General features: G+C 44.9%; 1 protein-coding gene across 1 annotated transcript in view; it reads left to right on the top strand.

Annotated features, from left to right (window-relative positions):
- The first annotated feature begins 771 nt into the window (after positions 1-771).
- Positions 772-16,436, top strand: part of BPIFC (BPI fold containing family C) — a 41,682-nt gene continuing 26,017 nt past the window's right edge. The window contains exons 1-7 of the mRNA XM_060113596.1: positions 772-811; positions 4,692-4,817; positions 6,503-6,620; positions 11,256-11,384; positions 12,694-12,849; positions 12,976-13,039; positions 15,224-15,284. Coding sequence (XP_059969579.1) covers positions 772-811; positions 4,692-4,817; positions 6,503-6,620; positions 11,256-11,384; positions 12,694-12,849; positions 12,976-13,039; positions 15,224-15,284 — 694 coding nt within the window. The remainder of the gene's footprint in view (positions 812-4,691; positions 4,818-6,502; positions 6,621-11,255; positions 11,385-12,693; positions 12,850-12,975; positions 13,040-15,223; positions 15,285-16,436) is intronic.

Here is a 16,436-nt window from a genome sequence, read left to right on the forward strand (position 1 = left end):
TCTAAAATGGGGGGAGGATGATAGTATTGTCGTGAGTTTTGTGAATGGTGAAGAAATACAAACTTATTATTTTAATTGTTCTTCCATTCACAAGTAATACCTCTGCTTTGGTTTATTGTGCTTTTTCACTGCAAAAATGGAGAGCTATTTATATGATGGTTTGGTTTTCTCATTTCTTTCAACATTTTCTAAAACCTTCCTTAGTTCACCAGAATCTTGTAAGCCAGTCGGTTGGTCAGTTAGCAAATATTTATTGATATATGCCAGGCAGAGACATAATTTCTACCTTACTTTGCATACAGTCTAATGGATATAGACTTTTTGGTCTAACATTCTTTCCCATTGCTTTCCACTACTCTGAAAATATTTTCCTCTTTTAAAAAATCCCCCTCTTGTGATAACCTATAATGGAAAATAATCATATATATATATATATATAAACTGAATCGCTTTGCTGTACACCTGAAACTAATACAATATGGTAAATCAACTATACTTCAATAAAAAATTTCTCTCTTATGCCTGCCTAGGCAGGACACATCCATTTACAATTCTTTGCCTACAGTGATATTAGCATGACTACACATCAGTATGGCTCACCATTTGTTAAAACATGGAAATACTTCTACACCAGTTGGTAAATAGCCACTAATCTAAGCCCCAGGAGTGTTCCTCTCACTCCGATAATCCCATCCATCTCTACCTATCCCCCTCTCAAGGACCCTGGACCACTCCCAGGACAGCTAAAGGATCAAGGAAGGCCTAGAACAGATGGCACCTGGACCTAAGTTCTGCGTCCGTTCTGAGTATATGTTGTTGATATCACCCTGCTTCCCAGAATGAGGAGGACTTCACGCTTGTTTATCCCACTCCTCACATTTCCTCCAGCCCTCAGATTACTCATCGCTTGATCAGAGACCCTCCTCTCCTACTGGAATTCCTTCCCCTCAGCTCTCACTCTCGCTCCTCCGTGCTTTCCTCAGTGTTGTCTTCACCCTGATGCTGCCCAGCTTCCTCCTGTAGATTGTCCTTTATTACCCAAACCAACTCCATAGAGCTGAGACATCACACTGAATGCATAAGGCCACAGCAGTTTTAAAGTATTGAAAGACCTCAGTATCTAATAGTAAATAGTCACTACTCAGAGTCCCCCACCCCAGCCCCCAGTGTAGGCCAGCCACACTGGCCTCTCCTCCAAGTCTTCCTCTGTGCTGCCCATGATCCGGTACCTAACCTCTCCGATCCTGCTCCAGAACTGTGGCCAACATCTGTTCTGATGGGTGAATGTGCTCCGCTAGTGCTTTGTTAACCACCTCTGCAAAGAACCATAATATAATGTAGAGTGAATGCGGGCTATTCCTTTACTAATGATTCATTGATTCCTTCTACCAGGACTTATCAATTACTCACTGTGTCCAAGACACCAAGCAAGCCAGGCTCTGAAACCTCCAAACCTGACGAGGCCTTTGCCCTCATGGCACTTACATTATGGTAGAGGAGACAGACAATAAGTAAAAAATAAACATAGATGTGTGAATTAATATATATTTTGACTGAGCGTTCAGAAGGAAATGAGATTAGCTTAGGGAAGTCAGAAATGTCTTCAGAAAGAAGGCCCTGGTTACAATGGACTTTAAGGATGCACAGGGTTTCTGCAGGCCTGAGTAAAAGGGAACAGCATAAGCATGGATATTAGGAAACATGGGGTGAGTTTAGGAACTTGTCTGGACAGGGATGGGTGGGGGGCAGGATTATACGGAGGAGGCTCCTGGGAGATCAGGTGAGAAATGTAAACAGGTTGACTGAGCCAGCCTCTTCTCACACCTGAAGATGGATTCGTGAACTACAAAACAGACAAGTCAAAACCCTAATTCTCAACCTCATGGCCCTCTAGCAAAATGCCCTCATGAGCATTCACCAGTCTGAGCATAGGCCCACTGTATGAGTGGGGCAGCTTGTGCGCTAGACAAAATGCCAACACAAGGGATGAATGGAGACTCCTTTTCTCTCCCCACCAAGCTGGATGCACTAGTGTGGGATTTTCCTAGAACACTTTCTTCTGGCCCCACTGTGTGCCAGAGGCTGGTATATCTCCAGAGGGCACCTTTTCTCATTTCACACAAAAGCGCAAGATGATAGGCTAGCAATAGCCCTCCTCGGACACTCCCTCCCCTGGTCAGACCGCTCTGCTCCTGTCAAATAAACTCTCTGGGACACCCCTTCATCTGCATTATCCCTTTCCTGCCTCTCTGGCCTTACCCGAGAGCACACACAAACCCCTTTATCAAACTTCTTGCTTATCTTGGCCAAGCATAGACTCTCACTCTCTCTCTCTCTCTCTGTGTGCGCGTCTCTCTCACACACACACCCCTCTTACAATGACCTTTGCCTTCATCTAGACTGCTCCTGAGTCCCAGCCCCTCTATGCATCCTTCCCTGCCCAGCTGGCCTGAGTCCTCGCTCTGTCTAAATGCACAGCTCCTACAGCTTCCTCTTCCCTGATCACACCCACAAATGCTTCCCTGATTTGTTTCATGTTTGTGTGTTAACTCCGTGGGTATCTGTGTGAATGCAGTAAGGATAGCTCACCCAGCTTGTAAACTCCCAGAACTAGAAACACGGCCTGTAAATGTATTACTCACTCAGCTGTGAGTCTCGTTAAAAGAAACCTATGTCACTGTTGCTGTTGGTACCTCTGCTTCATTCATCAAGAAAATGGAGTGACATTAATTCATCAAGTCCATTAATTCAATAAGTATACATTGAACACTTACTCTGTGTCAAGTTCTAGGAATATAACAGTGAATAAGATGTGGTCTTTCTCCTTGGAGAAGATGTTTATTAAGTTTTTCCATGTGTCTACTATGTGCCAGGCATTGTATTAGACTCTGGAGTTATAGAAGTAAGATAGACAAGTAAAGACAATCACATTGCAGGATGGTACATATTAAGATCAAGGACTGCACTGAGTACTGTGGAACCTCAGAAGGCATACCTGGCTCACTTCATGGTTTCAAGGAAGAGACATTAATTCATTCATTCAATCAATCAATCAATATTTACCCATTAATTATACTACATAAAAGATGTAGTATATACTACATCTTATAGTAATTAAGTAATTTATGTTAGTAAATTATACTAACATAAAGATGTTAAAAAAAAAATTTACCCATTGCCTACTGTGTGCCAGTCGCTGTTCAAGGTGCTGAAGTGATGAAGTCCTTCACCATGAAGCCTAAAAGTTCCAGTAGGAGAGACAGAAAATAAATAAGAACTGTAGACTATACTAGGTGATGACAAGTGCTTTGGAGAAAAGTAAAGCAAGGGAAGCATGGGGAATATCAAGGTCATGGGGGAGGGTGTTTCATATAGAATGGTTAGGAAAAGCTTCACTGAGACAACACTCAAGATACCTGAAGAAAGCGAGAGGCCCAGCCATGTGGTTATCTGGAGGGTGACTCTGCCAGGCAGAGGGAACAATAAGTGCAAAGACCTGGGGTACAGGCTGCTTAGAGTGATAGGAAAGATCAAGTCAGCCGGTGAGGCTGGGGCCAGGTGAGCCAGGTGTGTGTGCTAAGGAAGGCCAATGAGGAGGTAGAGGTGTGGGCAGGGCAGGGCCTTGCAGTTGGTGGAAGGGCTTTGGCTTTTATGCTGAGTAAGATGGGGAACCACTGGAGGGTTTTAACAGGAAAGCAGGTAGGGGTGATGAGGTCTGACTTTCATTTTCAAAGGCCCACTCTGGTGTGGAGAATAGCCAGAAGGGGGCAAGGGAACCTGAGAGACCAGTAAGGGGGCAGTTGTAAACATCCACATGAAATGATACTGGCTGGTGTAGTGGTTGGAGGGATAGTGGTGGAAGAGGTGAGGCTGCCTCCAAGTCCATCATGTGTCAAAATGGCCTGGTAAGGGGAGCTTTCACGAGGGAACATTAGAGCTGGCCCTGGAGGTTGCATTCACCAGACAGATGTGGGTATGTGACCCAGAGGCAGAGAGACAGAGAAAGAGATGTATGTGCGTGTGTGTTTACATTCGGAGGGTTATGGAAAAAACCCTCAATCATGAGAGAACTGACAAATTGAAGAATAGCAAATAGCTCAGTGTGGCCAGCTCAGAACACTACCACTTAGACAGGAGGAGAGATAGGAGCTTGGAAGAAGTTTGGAGCCAGTGGTGAACGGCCTTGATTGCCATGCTAAGAGCTTAGACCTGTCTGTCCTGTGGGCCGAGGAGAGTCATCAAGGATCTTTAAGCAGATAAGTGGTTGCCTCACATCCACTGAGGCCACCTTTCCAAACTACTGACTCATTTGTTCTAAAACTCAAGAATTCCCCCATCCCACCCCCATTATCCTTCCCAAGGCATATCCAAGTTGCTATATTTTTTGTAAGGCTCTTGTATTGCATTGCATTATATCTTACTGTGTTACAATCATCTGTGTGTGTATGTCTGATTCACCCACTATTCTGTGGGAAGCAAAGGTCAGGGGACACACATAGGTCATCTCTACATCCTCAGCACCTAGAATACATTCCAGTGTGTTCAATAAATGGTTGCTGGATGGATGGATGGATGGATGGAGCAAGTTCTGGAAGTAAGCAATGAAAATGAGAAAGCCTAGAAATGCTAGATGGAATTGGCCAATGAAAAAGTTAAGAATAATAAAGAGACTATAAATGTTGACTAATTGCAGATGTGTACAAAGATGGTCCAAGTCCTCTGGGGATGTCTCCTCCTGTGGAATCTCTACATCTCATCCGCTCAGACCATTTACCCTGGAATCAAGGCGAGGGCTACTCAGAGAGCTCTGGACTATGGTGAGTTGGATGCTTTCAGAAGCCAGGCTGTATTCACCTCCCAGGTGTAGTCTGTGACCCAAATCCAGAAGCTCAGATTGGTTTGTCTCATGACTGAGACAAGCTCTACAGTGGGGTGATCCAGAGCTACTAAGATGGCTGGGGGAAAAGTGTTGTCTAAAAAATAATCACCTTAACAATAGGCATATCCAAACATAGTCACAGATTCGTATTTTCCCTCTCTCTCTCCCCCGCACATGCATACACAATGAACATCTTAGAGCATATAAAGTACTTGGAACAGAATCTCACAATAGCAAATGCCCAACAAATATTACCTACTGTTATTTTCACGTATGTGAACAGACACCTCCACAGTTGCTAATGTCCGCATGTTACAGATGAGGAAAGTGAAGGACCGAGAGATTTTGTAACTTGCAGAGTCCCACAGCTAGTAAGTGAGTGCTGGGATTCAAACCTAAGCTGTCTGATGGTGCCTTCGGGTTCATCGTTCCATCCTTTACATTCTCTCTTTACATCTCCATATTACAGTATTATTCACAGTATTATAGAGGATAAAATCTGCTCTTCTCAATCTCCAAAAAGGATAGGATAAGTGGAAGTGAGCTTAAGCTGTAAAGGAAGGGGTAAAAGCAAAGCTTGCTCCTTGAGAAGGTAAAAATGAAAAGATCATTCTTCGTTACTGTGTAAGTTACTTTTCTCAAGCTCTTTAATGTGGAAGAGGGCTCTATTTCTCCACTAACTCAGAGAAATGTGTTCTGTGGTGCTATTATATAAAGATGGGTTTATTCCAGGATTAAACAAAAGCAGTGGTTGCTAACCTTTTTGGAGTGCTGGGATCCTTTGAGAATCTGATTAAAATGTGAACCCTGGGGCTTCCCTGGTGGCGCAGTGGTAGAGAGTCCGCCTGCCGATGCAGGGGACACGGGTTCGTGCCCCGGTCCAGGAGGATCCCACATGCCGCGGAGCAGCTGGGCCCGTGAGCCATGGCCGCTGAGCCTGCGTGTCTGGAGCCTGCACGTCTGGAGCCTGTGCTCCACAATGGGAGAGGCCACAACAGTGAGAGGCCCACGTACCGCAAAAAAAAAAAAAAAAAGTGAACCCTGAAAAATTTTCCCCTAAAAAATGAGGTAGATACACATACACATGACCCACTCACAATCTTTCATTAGAATTTCAGGGAGTTCAAGTGTTCCCAACAGTCCATGGACCTCCAGTCCAAAATTCCTGTATTTAAAGAATCTAGGAGGGAAAAAGGACAATGTAGAATAACTTTCTGGAACTGGCCATCAGACATAGATTCTGGAGCCAAATTGCCCAGATTTGACTACTGGCTCCCCCAGTTCTTAGCTGTGTGACTTAGGCAAGAATTAACCTCTTTGAGGCTCAGTTTCTTCATCTGTGAAATTGGATAATGATGATACTTTGTACTTTTCCTATAACACTGTCCTGTGTTAACATCCTCTCATGCTGTTAGCTCTGGGTTCTTGGACAATTTCACTAGCCTCTCTGAGGACCAGTGTTTTCTTCTGCAAAGTAGGGACAATAATAACCACCTTGTTAGAATCCTGTTTTCTCAGTATCTAAGAGCATGGCTTACTTAATAAATATAACTTGTGTGTTTAATGATATTATGCCATCATCATCTTTGTTATCAATAAACATTTTCTTTGGTTGCTTCATAGGCATTCAAGCTGGGGTGGAGATGATTGAGCAAATGCTCATGGAAAGAAACATCCCAGATTTTAAAAGTTCTAAATCTGAATTTCTGAACATTGATTATGTGAACTACAAGTTTATAAAGTAAGTAAAAGAGAAGAGCATTTTAGCAGTGAAGTTAATCTTTAAAATCTCAGGGTTGTGGATATGCCACTGTGAGTCCTGGTGTAACACCAGGATGGAGTAGAAGTTAACCAACCTTTGGTGAAAGGCTTATCAGATAAATCACCCAAGATAGAGGGGTCATGGAGCCAGCATGTGGTGTTTGGGTCAGAATGCGTGGGTCCAGGTCACATCTCTGCTGCACACTCGTTGTGTGCACCTGGCGAATCTGCTCAGAGACTCAGTGTCCTCTCCTCATTCCTAAAATGAGAGTTCTAATTCGATGCAGATGTCGGCTGTGGGCACCTTGCCCCCAGAATTCTAAATGAAATTCTTGTTCATTCCATTGCTACCCCTACCCCCATAAACTTAGATGCAGAGTTCAATATCAGTCTCACAAACAAATCTGCTCTCACTACATCTTGTCTTATTTTGTAAAGTTTAGTCAAGACTTCAGAGGTCATAGGAGCGGATTACAAGGCACATGGCTTTCTGCCCTCTTGCTATCTAGACCTCCTCTTCTTCTCTGGAGCAACGTCAGTTTCTTCCCCTGGTCTCATGCATAGCAGTTCCACCCACTCCTGGGTACCAAAGGATCATCCTAAATACTTCTCCAAGTAATTTTCCCACCAATAAACTTCTCTTCCTAAGAAGAATTCTGGTGGCAGCTATAATCTTTTTTACCATGTTACAGCAGTAAAATCAAATCTCAGAATCAGTAAACAATAAAAAGCAGATGATGTAACAAATGTGAAGATACTTCATAAAACTGAAGCTGCTGAACACGGATTAGCTGATGTACTTAGTGATAGCATAGACCATCAGTGTAAGAGCAATGGAATTGCCATATTGATCCAGATCCTTGTCTCACCCAGCCAAGAGTTTTGAGATTATATTTATATTGTTACCCACCCTCTCAGATTGGGTGGACCCCACCTGGGTCCTTCTCACGCCAGATGAATGAGACAAGGTTCGGCAAAGCAGAGCAGAAACTGTATTCGTTGATCAAGGAATGGAGAAGGGAGAGCTCGTGCTCTAAATACACCTTCTCCCCATGGGAGGAAAGTGGGAGACGTTTAAGGGGTAAGAGGCCAGTACATCATCAGAAACTGGGGAAAAGGGCAGAGATTCCCAGGAACAGTGCTGCATGCACAGTCCCTTGTTCCCGGCACTCATTGTGCCTAGCAAGGTACAAGTCCCCTCTATGGGCGGAGATCTTAGCACGGTGATGAGGCAAAGGCAACTTTGGGGCACTTCTAGGTTTCCTTGGCACAGACACTGCTCTTGCACTTAGGCTGGAACAGACTCAGGGCGGACGACTGTAGAGTTTCCTTTGAGGTGTAACTGATAAACATCTTTGACAAACATCAGGTGTTTTGGAACAAGAATAGAAATAGGTTAAAGCAGAGATCTTTCAGCTCCCTGGGGTATGTAGGGGTGATGGTACGAACTAGGAAAAATGTTCAGCTGAATATAACAAAATTAGTGTGACTTAGATGAAATAGGGGTTCATTTTTGTCTCATAAATAATAAGCTCTGAAGAAAAATTGTACAGATGAACCTATTTGCAGGGCAGGAATAGAGACACAGACATAGGGAACGGGTGTGTGGACACAGTGGGGAGGATGAATTGGGAGACTGGGGTTGATATATGTGCACTGCCATGTGTAAAACAGATCGCTAGTGGGAACCTGCAGTATAGCGCAGGGAACTCAGCTCGGTGCTCTGCGGAGACCTAGATGGATGGAATGGGGTGGGTAGTGGGAGGGAGGTTCAAGCGGGCTGGCGGTATATGTATACACATAGCTGATTCACTTCGTTGTACAACAGAAACTAACACTACATTGTAAAGCAACTATACCCCCCCCAAAAAAACAGTTGAAGAATCTTATTGAAGCCCCACAATTTCGTCAGAACACAACTGTCTTATATTTTTCTGTTCCCCCATCCTTAACTCTGGCCTCTGGCTTCGTTTGCCTCATGGTCTAATATGACAGATGCTCTAATTATAATACAGTCAGCCATTCAACAAGAATTTGTTGAGCACCTACTGTGTACTAAGGCTTTGTTCTAGGCATAGGGTATAGTGTAGTGAATGACACAGATACGCCTTTAGTGTCCAGTGAGAGAGATGAACATTAAATATATATTTACAAATCTAATGATTTAATTACACTGATGATAATGCCACAGCAGAAAAATCCAGGGTGATTCCTGTAATATAAAGTGAAGGTAAAGATGAGGAGAAACAGGTATTCCCATGCATTGCTAGTGGGAGCAGATAAACTGGTACAATAATTTCAGACCTGTGCTGTTCAAACAGGAGCTGCTAGCCTCATGTCACTATTGAGCACTTGAGGTATGATTAGTGCAACTGAGTACTGGATTTTTAATTTTTTTAATTTCAATTTTAATTTAAAAACTCACATGATTCAGTTACTGAAGAACTTTTAAGTCTGGAACAATTTGAGTATGTAAGTTTACTCTTTCAGTTGAAAATTTTATCAACTCTAAATACAGGTCAAGAATTTCTGATGAAAATGCAATATCTAGATTGAGGTACATCATGAATATAAAACACATACTGTATTTTGTTTATTTTTGAAAAAAGAAAATAAAATATCTCATTAACAATTTTTATATTGATTACATGTTCAAATTATAATATTTCCCATTTTTAATGTGACTAGATAATGTTGAATTACATATATGGCTCACATTATATTTCTATTAGACAGTGCTTTTTTTTTTTTTTTTTTTCAGTATGCGGGCCTCTCACCGCTGTGGCCTCTCCCGCTGTGGAGCACAGGCTCCAGATGTGCAGGCTCAGCGGCCATGGCCCACGGGGCCAGCCGCTCTGCGGCATGTGGGATCCTCCCGGACCGGGGCACGAACCCATGTCCCCTGCATCAGCAGGCGGACCCTCAACCACTGCGCCACCAGGGAAGCCCCTAGACAGTGCTATTTTAGGAGGTGATTTTAAAGGATTTTTTTAGGCATGCTTTTTGACCCAACAATTCCACTTCTCAGCACCCTCTCTAGAGAAACATCTACACAAACAGCATATATGGGGATGTTCACTGTGGCACTGTTTATAATGCAGAAATACTGGAAACAACCTAGATGTCTACCCACAAAGCAATGATTTTTTTTTAATCCATAGCTTAGATTACTCTGCAGCAATTACAAAGAATGAGTTAGACCTATATGTGTCAAAATGAAAATATTTCCAAGATACAATCATCTCTACCATCCTCTTTTCACAGTGATACTCAGGATATTTGGCAGAGAATAGGCAGGAAAGGACGCAGAAAAGAGGAAATAACAAATAATTGTTTCTTATTGGCTATCACATTTTAAAATTTTCCCTAATCTTAGTTCATAACAGTGCTTTCTCCCGTGCAACAGTTATAAACAGATGGCTCCATTTTTTCTTCTCAACCTTCCCATGAGTCACACTTCTTTTGAGTGACTGACTGAAAGAGGTTAAGTGCCTTGCCCAAGGTTGTACAGCTAGCACAAATCTTGGCTCCAAGCCGAGTGCCCTTTGCACAATGCATGAAGCGACATAGCCTCCTGGTTAAGAAGCCTGAAGACAGATTGAGGAGGCTTCCAAGTCTGGTTCTACCACCTATCTATGACTTCAGCCAAGTTTCTAATCTTCTCATCTCTGAATTGCAGATTGCAAAATCAGCAGCAGCTTCATAGGATTATGGTGAGGGTTAAAATGAGCTAACACATGTGAAGTGCTTACCCCAGTGTCTAGCAGGTAGTAATTGCTCAATAGATGGTCATAATAATAACTTAACATAATGCATGTGACCATCTACCTATGTATGTTGCATGCCACCTACTGCCTCTAGTTACCTGTGTGACAGCTCAGAGAATCCTAGGGGGAGTTAATGCTCTAAAATAAGTTTCTCAACTAGGGAAGATACTGTCCACATTTGGGGAGGAAGGCATGCTGTTTATTGTCCTGATGATTTAGAGGTGGGGGGAGGGAAACGATTGGCATTTAGTTGGTACATATGCCAAATACCCTGCAATTTGTACAACAGTCCTCTACAAAAAAATAGTTGTCCCATCCAAAACGTTAATGTTTCCCACATTGAGAAACACTGGAACAGCTGAAGGGAAAAATAATGATGGCAGTGTTTTGTCTTTAAAGAAACTAAAGAAGTCGATTGATTGTTTGCAAATCTGTTCCTAAACTTGCTCATTTCTCCCCTCAGCTAGATACAAGGGGCTTCCTGCCAAGGGTGTGAGAGGAATTAGAAGGCAGTGCCCTGAGGCTGCACTGCATACCTGAGGGTCCTTCCTCTATAGCAGCAGTCTGCAACCTTTTTGGCACAAGGGACCCGTTTCCTGGGGAGCGATGTGGAGTGGCAGATGAAACTTTGCTCGCTCGCCTGCCCCGCCTCTCACATACCGCTGTGCGGCCCGGTTCCTAACAGGCTGTGTACCGGTACCGGTCCATGGCCCGGGGGTTGGGGACCCCTGTTCTATAGGAATTCACAATTGCCCATCTTGGGAGTTCTACAACTGCATTTCCAATTTTGCCTTACTTAGAGATGTGCTGGCTGAGTCGCACTAACTCCTCTGTTTCCTGTTTTACAGCATAAAAATCAATGCCCTTTCACTTCCAAATACTTCACTAGCCTTTGTGCCTGGGGTGGGAATCAGGGCCCTGATCAACCACGGCACTGCCAACATCAGCACAGACTGGGAATTCAAGTCTCCACTTTTGTGAGTATTCCACTGAAAAGTCTACTGCTGTTCTGGGGGAAACAGAGCAAAAAATCAAAAGTAGATAAATTTGCCAATGTGTTTGACATTAGGCTTCTTTCCCTCAGCCATTAACCTTCTTTCTCAAGAGCATTTTTCCAGGAGAGATTTAAATCAGAATATCTCTACTGAGGGCAGGGAGGAGGGGCCTGAAAGCATCCTTCCCTTAAAGGCAGAGCCACTGATCAACATGTCATTTAAGATTTCCTGGGACTTCCCTGGCAGTCCAACGGTTAAGACTCCCTGCTTCCACTGCAGGGGGCGGGGGTTTGATCCCTGGTCAGAGAACTAAGATCCCACATGCCATGGGCTGCGGCCAGAAAAGAAGATAAAAAGAAAGGATCGGGCTTCCCTGGTGGCGCAGTGGTTGAGAGTCCGCCTGCCAATGCAGGGGACACGGGTTTGTGCCCCAGTCCGGGAAGATCCCACATGCCACGGAGCGGCTGGGCCCGTGAGCCATGGCCACTGAGCCTGCGCGTCTGGAGCCTGTGCTCCACAACGGGAGAGGCCACAACAGTGAGAAAGGATCAAATTCATGGTACGGTTACAAACCACCTACTATGTTTAAGTCACTGTGTGGGTGTAATGTTTAGGTCTGCCTTGGTTGATGCCCCAGGATGACACATTCATTCATCCATTTGGTCATTCAATATCCATGTACTGAGTACCTACTGACTGTATCCATTTATAAATGGTACTGAGTACCATTCATCCCTGTCTCAAGAACTCCAGTCTCGTAGACGGTAGGGATATAATATGTTCCCCCGTAAGAAACATAGATTCATGTATTATTCATTTCTTTGCTGACACATCAACCATAGATTGAGTGCTTATTCTGTGTCAGGCCATGAGCTAAATCCTGGGGCACGGAGATGAATAGCATCACTCCCTCAAGGAGTTCACAGATAACATCTAAGTGCCACCTCCCCATCTATGCCCCTCCTAAATAAGGTGTGGCCACCTTGACCCCTATGTTCTTCCTCCAAACAAGCATCGTATATGAATGGTGCCTAATACATGCTCAACCACTATGGGGGCCAGCGCACTCAAGATGAAATAAATGCAAGGTTCCTAGAGCTGTCACCATTCACATATTTGTTACTTCATTTGTTTAGTATATATTCACCCCTACCTGTTGTAGGTGCCAGGAATCCAGAGGTGATGAAGTTCCTGCCCTCCTGCGGCTTAGATTCTATGGTTAATCAGAGAAACAAGATCCATCTCCATCCCTGTCCAGGCTTGGGTAACCTTGCACTTTTTCTCTCAACAGCCAAGACACAGAAGGAGTTGACTTGTTTCTCTCTGGGGTCTACTTCACCAGTATAGTTGTCCTGGCCCTGAATGACTTTGGTCACCCAATCCTGAAGCTCCAAGACTGCAATGCCCAAGTGAGCCACAGTGACGTCTCGTTTTCTGGAGAGCTCAGGTGAGCAAGAACACCCTGGTGGGCAGTGGCCAGTCTGGAACTGGATTCTCACCTGGCACCCAGGGGCAGTTATGAACTGGCAGATATGATCCTGTGTAAGCCCTTTGTTAATCTTTTTTTTCCTAGTGTCCTATATAACTCCTTTGCTGAGCCCATGGAGAAACCCATTTTAAAGAACTTAAATAAAATGGTAAGTCTTTAGAGATTATACAGCCATAGTAACATGCCATCAGCAGCAGTTCTGCCATGCTTTGATTAACTTTTAGTCAATAAAACTTTCCTGAGCACCTACAGTGTGCTAAGCACCATCCAAGGCACTTTCACACACATTATCCTTTGCAACTTAATAGTTTCTCAAGTGCCTACTATGTGCCAAACATAATGGTAGGTGCTAGGGATGCAGAGATAAATAATACAGCATTCCCTCCCTCAAGTCCTCACCCCAGGGTGGGCAAACAATCAAAAAGAGTTCGTTTATTGTGTACCTACTACATGCCCAGCACTCTAGGCTAGAGTCTGTTGAGGATATGGAAAAGGAATAAACTTATCTGTTTAGGAAAAACCAACTGAGATTTGTGAAATGGCAACTGAATAAGTATTTGAATTTCGTACATACTTACGTGGTCATTAGGTTGGACTGAGGGGGTTCAGAGAACTGGAAAAATTAAGTAAATAGAGCCTAGGAGTATCCTGGGAGATATTTTTGGAGAGTGCAGGACTTGAACTGAGCCTTCAAATATAGGTAGGAATTGAATAAGTAAGGAACGGGAAAGAAGAAGGAATATTCCCAGCCAAGTAAAACAGTATAAGTTAAGATGGCATCCAAGTACCTTGATGCCAGAAGTCAGTGTCCGAGGAAGGGAAAGATGGAATTGGCAATGTGCCCTGTTTCCATTCCTGACAATATCTTCCCTGAATGCTTTACCCGCATTTCTGGGGAGACAAGGAGAGAGGTGAGGAGGACGGGAAAAGAAGGGAGATTCCTTTCTGGAAAAGAGGGGCAAGGATGGTGTCTGGCTGTCTCCAACCCCCTTGTGTTCAGTTCAGCACTTGGAAGGCAGTAGGTGCATAATGAATGTCAGTGAGGAAATCAACACACAGAGACATTAAACAGCTTATCTAACAAGGTTGTCCGGCTGGTCAGGGGACACTGAAGCTTCGCAGCCTTTCCCGTGCTTACCTGAAAGGTGCTGAGTGCCAGTGAATGTGCATATTAAAGAGTGCCTGGGAAATAGTGCTGTTGCCTTCAGGGGCCGCACACTTGATCATTCTTTTGTTCAAAACAAGGCATGGTCCTTTGGCCTCTGACAAGAAGCCAATAGTTAAGTTTGCCTGGAGCTTGTATATGACTTAGAGATCATAGATGCTTTGCTTCTAGGGTTCCCTCTGTGCCACTAGAAAAGGCCAAGGGTGCTCAGACCACAGCTGTCTAGCCATGTCAGGCCAGATTTCAAATCCTACTGATCTAACTCCTGGCAACTCGCTTACCCTCTCCAAGCTTCTGTTTTCCATCTGTTAATAGGGGCTAGTAGTGCCTGCCTCTCAGGACTGTAGTGAGGATGAAATGAAGTTGGCAACAGCTAACATTTACTGAACACTTACTATGAGCTGCACAATCTTACGTGGATTGCCTCAATTTCTACTCACAATACCTGACCCAGTAGATACAGCGATCATCCCCATGTTGCAGATGAGGAAACTGAGGCCAGAGAGTACAAGTAACTTGCCAAGGCGTTCAACCCCAGGCAGCCAGGCTCCTGAGCCTCTGCTAGTAACCACCACACTGAGTGCTCAGCGCACGCCTGGCACACGGCATCGCTCTTGATACTCTTCCTGCTTCCTACAGATGTGCTTGGGTCTGATTCAAAATAGATTTTCTAATTCCAAAAGGGGCTCTGATCTAAATAGATGTCTGATCTAATGGGCTCTCCAAGCAGCCCAGCAAGGAAATAAAGGCCCTGCTCTACCTCTCCCTGGCAGGGCCTGGCACGCTGATGGCAGAGGTGGCAGGCAGGGGCATCCCTGCATTTGGGAGAGGCTCAGCCGTGCAGGCAGCAAGTTCCCCAGGTGTCGTAGCACTAATATGGACTGGGGCACATGCCCTGTCATGCTGCAGAGATGAAAGCCAGGGGCTTGTTCTTTTATGGGGCTAAGTGGATGTGGTCCTGGTTGCTATGAAGTTGAGCCAGCATTCAATGGCATGCCACCCATACATACAGAACTTGAGGCCCATAGGCATCAACTAATTTAAGGGAAAGTCCAAAGGGAGAATGTCTCCTCACTGGAAGGCCTTTGTTGGGGTCTAGGCCCTTAAACAGTGGTTTCCAGTACAATGTGATAACCTGCATTTTGTTTTTATTCCTTTTATGGCCAGCTCTGTCCCATTATCACAAGTGAGGTGGAGGCACTGAATGCCAACCTCAGCATGCTGGAGGGTGAGTCCCAGAACCGTCTCTTCTGGGTGTTTCTCCTCCCACCTTTACACGCAGGTGCTCTCCAGGTGTGCTTTGCTCCAGCTCTCCCATCTGCTTTCCCCTCTGCAAACTAGCACCGCAGGAAGGTGCGTGGGAGGACCTGCCCGTGGGCAGGGCCCGCTCTTTTCTGCTGCTAACCAGCTTCACTGCAGGTGGGGGTGACTTTAGGAAACTAAATGCAAGGCAAAGGATTAAACTGTCGTGAGCCTGAATCCCAGCTCTGACGCTAAATCCATCCTCTTCAGAATGATGAATGCTCATCCTGACCAGTTATCCCCTGGTTCTAACCCCTTCAGTGGCTCCTATAGCTGCCTTCAGGATCAAGTCCATATACCTTAACATGGACTACAAGACTCACCTGCCGTGCTCTGGCTCCCTCTCACCTCTCTGGGCTTCATCTTGCGCCTTTATCTGCTCCACCAATCAAGCTGCTTCTACCGCCTCACACCTTGCCTCCAGTCATGCTGTCCTCTCTGCCTAGAAGAGCTTTCTCTTCCTCCCCTCCATCCATCTATTCACTTAAGAGATATTTACAGAGCACCTATTTCTTTGCCAGAACTGTGCTAAGCCCCGAGGGATTCAGCCCCTTCTGCTCCCTACCCCGCAGCCATCCCTTGTCCTGTTCACTCCTCTTTAGCTCTGAAGGTTCAGCTCAGGCATAGTCTCTCCCAAGAAATCCTACCTGACAGCCCACACCCCAAAGTCCCGCCTCCTCAACGCTCACGTGACACTTTGGGCGGATCTCTCTTTGCACTCCATCCACTTACCGCCCCCCGCCCCGCCATGGTATGCTGAGCCCCTGTAATAGGCTGGGTGCTGTTCTTGGTGCTGGGGATGCAGCAATAAGCCTGTGAGACAGAAATCCCTGCCCTCATGGGGCTAGTGAGAGGAGACAGACAGCCAGCAAGATAATAAGTAAAATCTATGGTATCGTTGCGATAAGTGGTAAGAAGAAAAATAAAGCAGGGAAGGAGCTGACGAGGGGTTTTTGTTTAAAATAGCATGGCCAGGAAAGGCACCACTGAGCAGCTGGCATTAGAGTAAGACCTGAATGAAGTAAGGAGTAAGCTGCTCCTAGATCTGGATGAAGAACATTCCAGGCAGAGGAAACTG

The sequence above is a fragment of the Mesoplodon densirostris genome, chromosome 11 (assembly GCF_025265405.1).
Source record: "Mesoplodon densirostris isolate mMesDen1 chromosome 11, mMesDen1 primary haplotype, whole genome shotgun sequence".
Taxonomy (NCBI): domain Eukaryota; kingdom Metazoa; phylum Chordata; class Mammalia; order Artiodactyla; family Ziphiidae; genus Mesoplodon; species Mesoplodon densirostris.